This window comes from Nycticebus coucang, chromosome 20, assembly GCF_027406575.1.
Source record: "Nycticebus coucang isolate mNycCou1 chromosome 20, mNycCou1.pri, whole genome shotgun sequence".
Lineage (NCBI taxonomy): Eukaryota > Metazoa > Chordata > Mammalia > Primates > Lorisidae > Nycticebus > Nycticebus coucang.
The window spans coordinates 60,983,664-60,997,319 of NC_069799.1; the positions used below are offsets into that span (position 1 = coordinate 60,983,664).

General features: G+C 47.6%; 1 protein-coding gene across 17 annotated transcripts in view; it reads right to left on the minus strand.

Moving 5' to 3' along the window:
- CELF2 (CUGBP Elav-like family member 2) overlaps positions 1-13,656 on the minus strand; it is a 766,349-nt gene that overhangs the window by 42,332 nt on the left and 710,361 nt on the right. For all 17 annotated transcript variants that reach the window (XM_053572290.1, XM_053572279.1, XM_053572276.1 and 14 more), the window contains one exon: positions 10,708-10,771. In XM_053572290.1, the coding sequence (XP_053428265.1) occupies positions 10,708-10,771 (64 nt within the window). The remainder of the gene's footprint in view (positions 1-10,707; positions 10,772-13,656) is intronic.

Here is a 13,656-nt window from a genome sequence, read left to right on the forward strand (position 1 = left end):
GTAAGTGTGAGTCATGTTAGTTGGATTTTTGTCACTTGGGGATTACCTGTATTTCCATTGAACTTCTCTCTCTGGATTTATTTTAAATGGGACTCTACAATGTGTACATGGTAAGAACTCAATATTAGATTAACAGAATAATGAATGAAAATGGTAGTGCCTTAATAGTTTTATTTGTAAATTCTTTGTGTTTGCCTTCTAAAAATACATATATATATATATATACACACACAATTTTTTTTTTGTTGTTGTTGCAGTTTTTGGCTGGGGCTGGGTTTGAACCTGCCACCTCTGGTATATGGGGCCAGTGCCCTACTCCTTTGAGCCACAGGCGCTGCCCAAGATACTTATATTTTTAATGGGTGACTACTTTCAACTGGAACGCATTTCTGACCAGTGACAATTACGAAAAAGAGCAGAGAGGAACAAAAATTTCAAGAACACGTGGGTGGGATCAGCCGAGGATGTGGGTGACAGGTGGGCTTAGGCTGCAGCCTCCGCTTTCTGCACGTTTAATATCTTTTCTCCTCTTTGCATCTGGTTCCTCCATCCAATGGTCTCTGAATGGTCAAAGTATTATGAAATACAATAAAATCTTAGGCTCTCCCCTGTTGACTGAATGGACTCCTTCTGGGCCAAGGGGACCCCAGAAATACCCTAAAGCTGAGCTGTTGTCCAGAAGGGAGGCTCAGAATAAACCTTTTTCATTATTTGACAGAGCTGGCTTCTTTTCCGTTGACAGTGTTTTTCCACGATTTACTTCACACTAAGAGAATGTACATGCAACAGGCGGAAACGACGCTTCTCAGCTTCTGCAGGGGATTTAACACAGAAGCGACTGCAGTTACATAATCAGCTTAAGTCTACCTTCTTCTCATGCCTCAAATCCAGGTCTTGATAATTATCTACTGAACAAATCTAATCTGTTTTAAGGAGAGTGGCATGGTAACTGCTTCCATATGAGTTGAGACGGGTGGATGGAGAAGTAAGAGAATGTTCTAGCAACATACCTCTAGCCACTGGTGTGGTGCCCCCAGCATGAGGGCGGCTCAGAACCTGGCTGCAGGGCTCTCCAGGGCACGTCCCTGCTCCTCCTTAGTCAGAGCGTGTCTCTACTCACATAAAAGTTCCTGACGTCTTCCTTGCAAATGGGTTCTCATTTTGTTCAAAATGATATTCTTCTCCCGGGAGATATCCAGACCTATTGGCTTAGGGTGAAAGCCAAACATCTGTTTTTCCAAACCCACTTAGTTTGTGGGGTGCTCAGAAGCAGGACACAACTGTTTGTGATTTCTATAAGAAAAGTGCAGACTTTCTACAACCTTCAAGTAAATGCAACCTGGAACAAAGCTCTCTCTTGTTCTCTCAGTCCGAGGGTCAGTGGCATGCTTACAGGATGAGGGTGTTGAGAAGCACTGGTCTGTTCTGCAGTTTTACTTCAGGAAGATGGAACTGGCGGAGATGCCCAGCTTCAGGGCAGACCTGTGCGGGCCCAGCAAGCGGCTCTGTGTCCTGAGACCAGGAGTGCACTTCACAATTGAGTGTGACAAGAACACCTGGGCTGCAATGACCTTGCAAGGAGCAAAGCACGGTGGTACTGACCCATCTGTGCCCTCTGGAGACTAACGTGCCTCTAATGTCTTAATGACATAAACCAGACAACCAGACACATCACTGACGTGACTGAGTGCACGAGATGGCTTAGTGCTGGAATGAGAACCTCTGACACTCGTCTGGAGCTGATTAACAGCAGGCAGGGCCTCTCTGCGTCGGAGCGCAGGAAGGGGGCTGCACTGACACTGCCTCAGCCTGCTCACCTGGCAGAGACATCAGGTCCCTGGCAGTCCCAGCCCAGCCCAGGGGCAAGGCTTTCTATGGCACCTCACACCGCCTCCACACAAGACTGCAGTTTGTGCTGTGTGCAACACTGTGTGTTACCCGAAAACTCCCTCATCTGTTTATAACTTGTTTGTGGCTCTCAGCAGACCCTACTTTGCCATTAGTTGCATATTATTTCTCACCTTCATAACTAAATATTAATTTCCTGGAGGACAAAGACTTTGTCTTATTCATTTTCTATCCCAGCTAAACACAGACCCGCCCCCTGCTGAATGTATAGTTGGGGATGAACAAACCTGTGTAAGACGAGTGACAGGTGAACAGGCAGGATGACATTCGCATGGACTGCGGTACAGACTGCCATCTGCAGAGCCTGCCCAGGCTTGAGTTTTCCCCATTCTTTGTTAGTTCTGTGGTATTTACAACTGAATCAAATATTGACCATTTTCCCTCAGTCATTAGCTAATCCACTGTGCAAATACTTCCCAGAACTGGGTCTATTCCTTATCACACTCGCTGACATTCACTAACAGCCCAGAGCCAGGCGACAGCGCTCAGGTCCTTTCTGCCCAGCCCTCTCCTTCAGGCAGCGAGGCCTGGATCCTGGCTGTCCCTCCTACTCACACTTTACCACCCACGAGAGCCCCCGACACCCCATTTAGCTACCCTCCTGCCACCTGGAAAGGCTAGGCAGACCGAGTGAGTTTCTGGGGGCACAGCCAATGCTGTTCAACAAACGCATGACAAGGAAAGGGGAAAATGTGGGCCAGGGAGGCAGAGGTGGAGAGAAGAGAAGAGAAGAGAGCCCACTGCAAATCCCATCATCTAACAGATTTGGAGAAAAGCAAAAGGGGAAGTTAGAATCAGGTGAGGATCTGCATTTGCTCACCCGTCCATCATCCATCCATCAATCCATCATCTACCCACCCATTATCTACGCATCCATCCATCTGTCCATCCATCCACCCATCATCTACCCACCCATCTATCCATCCATTATCTACTCGTCCATCCATCCACTCATCATCTACCCACCCATCTACCCATCCATTATCTACTCATCCATCCATCATCTCTCCATTCACCATCTCCCATCCATTCACCATCTTCCTTCCATCCATCCATTCATCTTCCATCTATCCACCCATCATCTGTCTACCCATCCATCTATTCATCCATCATCTACCCAGCTGAATCCATCTATTTATTCAACCGGTACTTTTGAGTGGCCATGATGAACCAGACGCCGTGTTAGACACTGAAGATAAAGTAGAAAACAAAACAGTCCCTGTGCCCAAGACGGCTGCTGGATACTGAAGCAGGAAGTTGCCAGTGAGTGGGAGAACTCCTGCCAGTTCATCAGTTTCTGGCAACAGGTCCAGATGCTGAACTCTCACTCAAGTCTCCACTTTGAGGGGGATGAGAGAGAAGCACAGGAGAACAGCTGCCAGCTGAGGAGCTGAAGGAGGAGTCACGCTGGAGGGTCACTACCTGTCTCTTTCATGGTCCTGAATGCCATCCCATGAGGCTTTCGTGGTCCCCCAACTGCCAATCTCAGAAATTAGTGCTGTTCAGGGTGTGGTGGCAGCACTTGTAGTCCCATCTACTTGGGGGCGGGGGGGGAGGGGAGGAGTCCCTTCCCTTGAATCTGGGATCTCCAGGCTATGTTGAGCTATGACTATGCCTGTGAAAAGTCATTGCACTCCAGCCTGGGAACCTGGAAGACAAAGCAAGACCCCATTTCTAAAAATAAAATAAACCCAAACAGAACTCAGTGGACACACCACAGGTGAGGCAGGGCAGCTGGCCCCTTCCCCATTCCGCTGCCCACATCCTGCTCTTCTCAGCAGGGCTGGCAGAGGCATCTCCTTCTTCCCCTGTCCTGTGTCCCTTGGGCTGGGAAAGCACAGCATTCCCTGCTGGTGACCATAGTGGCAAGAGCAGCGACACCTCCCGGAGGAGCTGGGGCTGGCCCTGCTCTCACACCGCCAGGGTTTAACGCCACCTCTGCTATCCCTGATGCCAGCCTTGGTCACCTCAGGCACATGCTCGCCTGTTTGCACCATGAGATTTGCAGTTGTAAGGGGGGCTCAAGGTAGAACCCACGTCTCGAGGGCTAAGGGACTAAAAGTGTCAACACTTGCAAAGCTCCAACAACAGCTCAGAGTCTTGCCGGGGAGGCTAATGACTGCGGCAAAACCGCGACGGCAGCAAGAACACAGCTCACGCCACGCGTGCTCTGCAGTGTGGCTGCTTAGTGCTCACGAGGAGTTCCACATGGTGCAGACACTACTGTTATCACACAGGCCACGGACAGAGGAGCCGGGCTGGAGGAGTGAAGAGGTCAAAACACATTCCAAGGGCAACTCCCTGAAGGAACAGTCCAGGGTGAATGTGAGGACAGTTCTGCCCTTTCCCCACTAGGCCTGTCCCTTCCTGCCAGCCTGGCCACCTCATGAGCCTTCTGTCCCCTCACCCCCAACTGGAGCCCTTCTGCCTTCCTCTTCCTCCTCCTCACCGTGCCTGGGTGTGCACTGACTTCACTGAACTTTGCACCGCAGGGATGTTTAGGAGGGACAGGGAAGCGGGGAGAGAAGGGGAGGGTGGCCCAGCACAGAGTTTCACAGGACAACATGGGTGGGGCCCTGGGAGTGCACCTGTCTCCCTTCCCACATCTGCCTAGAGAAGCCTCATCTGCTGTCACTGCCACGTGAGCAAAGACAGTTGCCAGCTGTACCATTTCAGTCCAGCAAGATACAACGTGAGTCCAGAGTAGCACAGTAGCCGACTCCCAAATGCCACTCTCTGCTCAGTCTGTGGGGCCCAAACCCCAGAGGGCAGGCTCTGATTTGTGATTTCATCTTCATTGGTGGTTAGAACCCGTTAACCAATGACTGCGTCATCGCTATGTATTCCATTTGCTCTCCCAATCACTTCAGCAAGTCTTTAATTTTTTTTTTTTTTTGTGTGTGTGGTTTTTGGCTGGGGCTGGGCTTGAACCCACCACCTCTGGCATATGGGGCCGGCGCCCTACTCCTTGAGCCACAGGCACCGCCCAGTCTTTAATTTCTTAATGTGATTCCTTCTGCATCATTACCAAAATCCCAGATGTCACAGACCACTGGTTCCAGCTGCTTCTGTTCACAGCAGAGGATCTGCAGCCGCCTACCCGCGCTCAGCACACCGTGGGCTGCGGCCCCCACATCAGGCACCTGAGCTCAGGGCTGGGGACTCCTGGAAACTTTACGAAAAAGTGCATGTATGATGTGTGTGCACAACTTTTTGGGTGAGGGATCCTAGAAAGTTTACGAACTTCTGACCTGCCTAGAAAATCTGAAAGAGACACGCCCTAGCAGGAAAACCCTGACCGGGAGCCTGGGGTGAGGGAGCAATCAGTGACGTGAACAAGCAGGAGTGAGGACGAGGACGCGGAGGGGGGAGGGCAGAGCTGAGGACGAGGACGCGGAGGGGAGAGGAAAAGAGCATGAGGATACGGCTCCCACTTGGGGCAGACGTACGAACACACAGAGAGCACCAGAAGACACCAGAAACCTGGCTCGGTCAGTCCTGCTGCAGCCCTGGGCCTGGCGGACACCAGGAGGGCCCGGTAAGGCTGAACTTCCAGGCCCGGAGCCTCTCCTCCTGCCCCAGGGTCCTCCCGCCAGCCGGGCAGAGGCCTGAGGCCTGTTCTCTACCCAGCGCTCCCCAGGGAGTGCACCGCCCTCGTCTTAGCCGCCACCCGTGTCTTGTGTTCCTATCACATCACAGTCACGATCCTGGGGGTGGGAAAGGAGTCTGCGACGTTTTTATTGGGCTCAGTGTCTCCGGATGTTTGGGCAGCAGCAAACATCCCTGTGACTGACGTCTTGGCTCCTCCTGCCACCAATGCGCCTGCTGCCACGGAGCCCTCATCTGGCCCGTGGACATCTCACTTGCCATCCCCTCCTACCTGGAGGATGAGCTGTTTCGGGAAGAGGCAGTGGTCCTAATGGGGAACACCAGAACAGGCGCTCATACCCAGAATCTCCTCCTCTCCTCCTTCCCACCTCCAGCACCCTGGACTTCCTAGTACTCTCCTAAGTCTTCCCAAACCTCCTAGCAGTCTTACCCTGCTCCCATGTGGGAGGCAGCGGCCCCTCAACTCTGCACCTGCCTCCCTGGAGCACAGCCCTTAGTGGGGGCACCTTACATGCTCTCCAGTTCCTCCTCTGCCCATGGGAATCTTCATGTCCTCTCTGGGTGTGTGAGGGCCAGCCCTTCTCCCCCAGCTCCTCTCCCAGGTCATACTTTCTCCAACATTCATCCTGAAAGGGCATGAGGCAGAGGAACACCCCAGGAGGCTGCTCCTGGCTCCTCGAATACTTCTTCAAAGAAAAAACAACACCATGTAACTTCAGGGGGTATTGTGCTCAGATGGGCACCCCTAAAACCATGGGCAACAATGCACTGGCTAAACATGCAGAACAGCTCAGTTTCAAAAAAAAAAAAAATGGACACTGCCACCATCAAGATGGCAAAAAAAAAAAAAGTTAGGAATACAGGGATTCACCTTTTCATTCATTACTTGGGGAAAAAAATCCTCCTCGAAATGAAGAAATTATGTACAAAACAGATGTGCAATATGCCTACTTGAAATTTAAGATTTAAAAAAATTATTTATAAGGAGAAGGGCATGAAAATTTAATTTAATGTTCACCTTAGGTAATTTTGTGTCTTATTGTTCATAGCAATTACCATAAATCTGCATATCAATAAGCAAGAACAGATGTCGGTTGTTACAAGTGCTTGCCAATCAGGTCTGTTAAAAAGTGACAGATGGGTGGTTATAGAACATTCTCCTAAGGCCTATTAGCACATTCGCAGGAAGTGTCTGCAGAGGGGACTGCCGGAGACTCAGCTTGGGGAAGAACCAGGATCTCTGTGGATCTAAGAGGGACACTCCACATCTCTGAGAGCGTCTCCAATTCCAGAGCTCAGATCTCCAATACACTATTTCTGCAAATGTCTTCCTCCTCTGCACTTGTGACAGACACTCCAGGCTTCTCAGATAACAGATCTCAAATGGATACAAGGTTTTAAGCAAATATTCCCCTCTATCATTTTATGATGACTTCTAAAGCTTAGACCAGATATTCTGGCAGGGAATTACTGCAAGCTTTACTGAAAATCAGAATTAAAATCAAGCAGTTTCCTCCTGTTCATCAACAAATACTTCTCTTTCTCCATAGCTTCATAATCTATAATTTGTTTCATAACAATGCCTTATCCTAGGAAAAAAATTTGCCTGACATAGAACCCACTTGTGATAAATCCGAAATGCTTTCCAGAGTGAAGGGAGGCAGTTTTCCTGTAACTATCTCTGAACTGCTTCCTTTATAAGAGTTTGAGGCCTGTTAGACACCTGTGTGGGCAGATCAGTTTGGATTATTTGTGCAAGCACACCCACAGGGGCTGCCACACAGTTCTGTTTCACAAGCTCGGGGACAACAGACGCTCAGGTGGAGCCAGACTTGACATTTACATCTGCCACTTACTAGCTCAGTGAGTTTGGACAAATATGAAAACTCTCTACGCCGAGGCTCAGCTGCTCACCTGTAAAATGGGGTAGTAATCGTTTCTACTCAAAAAGTTGTCATGGCATTGGGGAATTCAGCATTCAGTATGTAACCCATACTACGCCACTTCCTGGTGCAGTGATCTTATGCCATTTCACTGCTTCTATGTTCGCACTTGTAACCAATGGAGAGGGAAGAGCTGGGCTTGGCAAGCTGTGAGGGTAAACTGCGTGATGATTACAGAAACTCTGTCAAGAACAAAATTGCAAAATACTTCCCTTGTTTTTCTATCATGATATTCTTTTTTGTTACGATTGGTTTTTTTTCTTTTCTTTTTTTTTTTTTTTGTAGAGACAGAGTCTCACTTTATGGCCCTTGGTAGAGTGCCGTGGCCTCACACAGCTCACAGCAACCTCCAGCTCCTGGGCTGAAGCGATTCTCTTGCCTCAGCCTCCCGAGTAGCTGGGACTACAGGTGCCCGCCACAGCACCCGGCTATTTTTTTGTTGCAGTTTGGCCGGGGCTGGGTTTGAACCCGCCACCCTTGGCATATGGGGCCGGCGCCCTACTCACTGAGCCACAGGCGCCACCCATTGTTACGATTGTTTTAAGAAAATAACTTTCTAGCCAGGTGTTGTGGCGGGCGCCTGTAGTCCCAGCTACATGGGAGGCTCAGGCAAGAGAATCACTTAAGCCCAAAAGTTTGAGGTTGCTGTGAGCTGTGACGCCACAGCACTCTACTCAGGGTGACAGCTTGAGATTCTGTCTCAAAACAAAACAAAACAAAACAAAAACGTTCTTCCTTTTTCCTTTAAGAAAAATCTGGACTCTTAGCCCAAACTCAGACTCAAGTTTCTGAGTTGTCAGAAATTCACTGGACAAGCAGCACAATTGAGTGAGAAATGGACAAATTTTTATTAGAAATTTTATGAGGGAAAATAAAATCAATCAACTTCTAGGAGTCACGAAAAGTACACATAAAAGGACTCTGCTCATAAAGATGTGATCCTAATCCATTTTCAAACTCCATATTTAGTAAAGGCTCACTTCTATAAAAACCATAAAACACATTTGGAGTTATTTTTAGTTTGGCGTGAATATGGTAAAGATTTTAAAGGAAGAAAACACACAGCCGATGTCTCATTCTATTGATGCAGCTACTTAATAACTTGTCATCTAAAATTTCTTTTTGTATTTTTTATTTTATTTTCTCCTCAAACAGAAAATGTTTTACTCATATAAATGTGACATTTTATACTTCAGCTATAATCTTCAGTCTCCTGAAGGACATACTGTTATGTTTTGAGATTTGTCTGCAACAAAATATTATTGGTTTAGGAAAAGATACTTCATCCTCTTTCGTTGACGGTGGTCCAGGCTGGACTGCTTAGATTTTAGATGTGGAAACTATAACGTATGTCACCGTGATACATAAAAATTGTATCTTAATTGTTTATGAGCCCACTCTGACAATGTCACAACATCACTCACTCAACAAGCATTTTAGCATCAGGTGGGATACGGGGTAAATAACCTCTTGGGTCTCCCCCCTCTGTGCTGCCATTACATGACTCCTACAGTATATGTTACGTTTTATGTTATAGAAACTATCTGTAAATCCCAACAACTCATGTGCAAACTCATTAGTTTATATAATTTTTTTTTTTTTGGTTTACATGTAAGGCTAACATCAAATTTCTTAATTCAAAAACAAGGTACTTAAGGTCCACTGGCAATGTACCCTGGATGACAAGCTCCACTTTAGCCTCAGGATCCAGTGACCTTCCCTGCATAATTCAGCTGTGGGAGTGGGAGAGCCCGAGGCATCCTCTGAGGGAAGCCCCGAATTTCAGATCGAGGTTCCAAACTATTAGGAGAAAAACAGTTCTTCCTACACTGAAGGTGTGACAAGTCTTAGCATTTATTCTAGAGCTTGCAGTCAGGGGGGTTTCTCATTTAGAGCAGAAAACCTCCTGAATATTTTACTTACGTCTCTCCAGTTCTCCTTATAGAATTAAAAATAAATTAAATACTCAATGTGATTCTTAGCTCCAAGGCCAGCTTCCCCAACTGCTTTCGTGAAGATACTGCGGAATGCTCAAACTATTTGTCATTTCAGATATATTTTTCTAATAATCCAAAAGCTGTATTACAACAGAAGGAGCTGTCAGTGCCAACTGATTTAAAGTCCGGTGTCTAATTCCGCAGTATTTTTACTGCAGTCTGATGTACACTTTCACACAAGGAGCCACCAATTAGCCGTGCGCCTCCGTGGAGGGCTGGGCTGAATGCACAGAATGAGAAGGCTCATGCAAAGCCTTTCCAGACTCTTTCAAACTGAAATAAGAAAAAGACCCAGATGCGTATTGGGGGGGTAGGGGGAGGGGAAGAAACGTGGCAAAAAGAAGTTCGTAGAGGCAGCTAAAGAAATGTGACTTTCATTCTGCACATTCTGGTTTCATCTCATTGATTCAGGGGTGTCCTTGATTAAAACAAACTGTGCCTGATTCCAAGATGCCTCCAAATCTGTTCTCCCCACCCCCCCACCCCCCCGCCACCTCTTTGGAATCAAAGGAGAAAGCTTTCTAACTGCCCCTCGCAGCAGGTTAATGGGCACCTGTGTTCTGATTTATAGCACGCGCTGCCTTCCCTGGCCCTGTGTTAGGCAAGGAAATCAGCATGGAGGTGGCACAGTAGGAGTGACCTTTCACTAATCACTGCGCCTCGGTTACTACTGGCACAGCTCATTATAAAAAGGAATCTTTCAATGAGCTGGCTTTCAAATACAGTCACACTTTGATTTTCTCAAGAACAAAGATTATACTTTCACATAAAAGCTTCTGATGCACAGTTCTGTCAACTGGGGCACTAAAGTAAAAAAGGCACCCTGTTAATTGTCTGTCGTTATCAAGGGGTTGTAAACTGAATCAAAGATAGGCCTGCAATTCGGGCTTTCATTATGGAGGTCAGAACATTTTTATTGACTGCCTATTATTAAAATTTTAAAGAGATGTCAATCATTTTGGCTGCCCTGGATATGGGAATCTTGCTGGAAATGCCCCCACTAATCAATCTCGTTTAAAAAATAAAACAAACCAAAAACCAAATGGCTGGAGAGCTTATAGATGTGTACCAAGCAGGAATTCTTAGATCCTTCATTGTGGAGCTGCTGGAGCACTGAAGGGCGGGTAGGGAACACAAGTAGGTCTGGGAATTATCCTTCCTTCTTTTTCCCCCCTTCTCCTTTTCTTTACCCTCTGAACCAACACCAAATTCAGACAATGGCTCACAGGAGAGGCAGGCTCTTGACTTACCAGCCATTTGCTGAATGCCGCTGAAGGCGCCCAGGTTGCTGGAGGAGGTGGCCTGTTGCAGAAGCTGCGAGGGAAAGCACAGGGCAAAGTCAGATAAGGTGGAGATGGGAACACGGTCACCCCACTCTGACCAGGGGGTGGATGCGTTTGCTTTACCTTTACAGAGTTGGTTACTACTGCCTAGTGATGGACTGAAGGTCCCCAGAGCTGGGGCTGTAAATCCACATTAATGTCTAATCTCTATTAGGAAACACAGACACTGGGGAAACTCACTAACGCTGCTGCCTTAAAACAATTAATCAATTTACTCTTTTTAACAACCAGGTGTTAAATCTATTGAAGCCAACACAGCGTGACTAATTCTCTCTCTAGTCTGGTAGTTACCATAACTCATCTCTGTCAATCAAGGTCCACTCCCCCATCTCTCCTAACTTCTGCACGTTCAGAAGCACATGGATTCACTGACTCTGGGACCACAGGGATCAGCACGACAGCTACAAACACAACTGCATCTATTCACAGCCATAACCAAAGGACCAAGCACGTGACAGGCCGTTTTTAAGATGGTCTTCACTGGCAGAGAGAACGGTGCTTGTCAAAACTGGAAATTACCTGTGCTATGTACTTCAAAGCTATTCATTATAAATATACCCATCTTTAAAAAAAAAACTCATGTACCTGTGAAAAAACCCTGCATTTCTCTCCAGGGCATTCAACACATTTTTTTCCTGTCCTGCAGAATCAGTGGGTGCTACATGACAAAGGCATGTTCCTCCTGTCCCCAAGTGCTCCTGGACTGGCCCCATTCAGATGAACTGAATCGAAGGTCTACTTAGATGCTCGACAGAGTGCTAGACTAGATTTATGGACATTCCCTTTGTAAAGCAGATGGACACAGCCTACAGGGGAGGCAAGCATGTTGTTACTTTCCAATGTGCACGGATACCAAAGAGTGTAGGTTTACTAAATCCACCTTACTACAGAAATAGTTACCACACTATGTGCTCAGGAGGAACAAGATGAATTCAACTACTTAAAAACAGCTTTTAGAATGTATTTAGAGCTCTGCAAAAAATAATGTAGAACACTGTTCCTCGGGAAAGAACAGGCCTTTTAGGTGGCATATGAAAAACTCTAAAGCCCAAGTGCCCTTTGATCCACGAATGGATTAATAAATTGTGGTATATGTACACCATGGAATATTATGCAGCCTTAAAGAAAGATGGAGACTTTACCTCTTTCATGTTTACATGGATGGAGCTGGAACATATTCTTCTTAGCAAAGTATCTCAAGAATGGAAGAAAAAGTACCCAATGTACACAGCCCTACTATGAAACTAATTTAGGGTTTTCACATGAAAGCTATAACCCAGTTATAACCTAAGAATATGGGGAAGGGGGAAAGGGAGGGGAGGGAGAGAGGAGAGAGAGGGGAGAGAGAGGGGGGAGGGAGGAGGGGGAGGGAGGAGAGGGGGGGAAGTGGGAAGAGGAGGGAGGTAGGGAGGGGAGAGGGAGGTGGGAAGGGAGGTGGGGAGGGAAGTGGGGAGGGAGGTGGGGAGGGAGGTGGGGAGGGAGGGGAGAGGGAGGTGGGGAGGGAGGGGAGAGGGAGGTGGGGAGGGAGGTGGGGAGGGAGGGGAGAGGGAGGTGGGGAGGGAGGTGGGGAGGGAGGTGGGGAGGGAGTGGGGAGGGAGGTGGGGAGGGAAGTGGGGAGGGAGGTGGGGAGGGAAGTGGGGAGGGAGGGGAGAGGGAGGTGGGGAGGGAGGGGAGAGGGAGGTGGGGAGGGAGGTGGAGAGGGAGGTGGGGAGGGAGGGTGATTGGTGGGATTACACCTGAGGTGCATCTTACAACGGTACATGTGAAACTTAGTAAATGTAGAATACAAATGTCTTAATGCAATAACTAAGAAAATGCCAGGAAGGCTATGTCAACCAGTGTGATGAAAATGTGTCAAATGGTCTATAAAACCAGTGTATGGTACCCCATGATCACATTAATGTACATAGCTATGATTTGATAATAAAAAAAAAAGAAAATCTCTACAATTGGATATGACTCAGAACGGGGCTCCTCTCCAGTGAGGTGGAAGTGCCAAGCCCTGGGGAGTACCAGTGGCTGACCGCGCCCGTCCCTCAAGAACAAGGACCTTCTGAGACAGAACATTAACACACGGACTGCCCCACTAGAAAACAACTGTTTCTCCTTGCGGCTGCAGTGTTTTATTATAAAAATGGAATGGGAAATATGAAAACAAAATGATCCTTTCTCATTTAATGAACAATCTATTGTTTTTTATTGTGTTCTGGGCATGAGTGGTACGCTTTGATTGACAGTGGAAACACGAGCAGAGGGTCCACCAGTGGAGAGAAGCTACGGGGCTTCTTGCCCACTCACTGGCTCCCATGTGCCTCACGAGACCCTGGGTTCTGAACTAGTATGAGTGAAATACAACTCACACGGCACTTATTGTGCGAACTAATGCTGAGAAAGAGCCTGTGATGTCCGCCCTGCTCCTCGGCTCCCCCTGACTATAGTCCCAGTGCCCAGCTATGCACACACATCACACAGAGAGAGGACGGAGCCAGGCGAGGGGACAGGAGTGGTGCTCTGGAAATCCCTTGGTTAGGTCTGATTTGTTGGCCTTCCCTCTCTCTTGTGCTCACAAGCCTAAATCCCTTCCTCACATTTTGTTTTAAAAATTAAAGTAAAATTAAACAAGTTTTGGGGATATTTGGAGATATTATTAAGACCTACCTAGGTGAGGAAGACATGATGTCATTAAACCATCTCCAAGAGTTATCCCGGGGAGAACCAGCCTCTGCTAAGTCGGGTTGGAATCTGCAGCTAAATACGACCCCAGAGCTCTTTGAGAAGGAAGAGTTTTCAAGTCAAAGATGTAGAACAGACCTGGCTATGAGAGAACTGAAGCCGCCAATTCTTCTCATAGTTAAG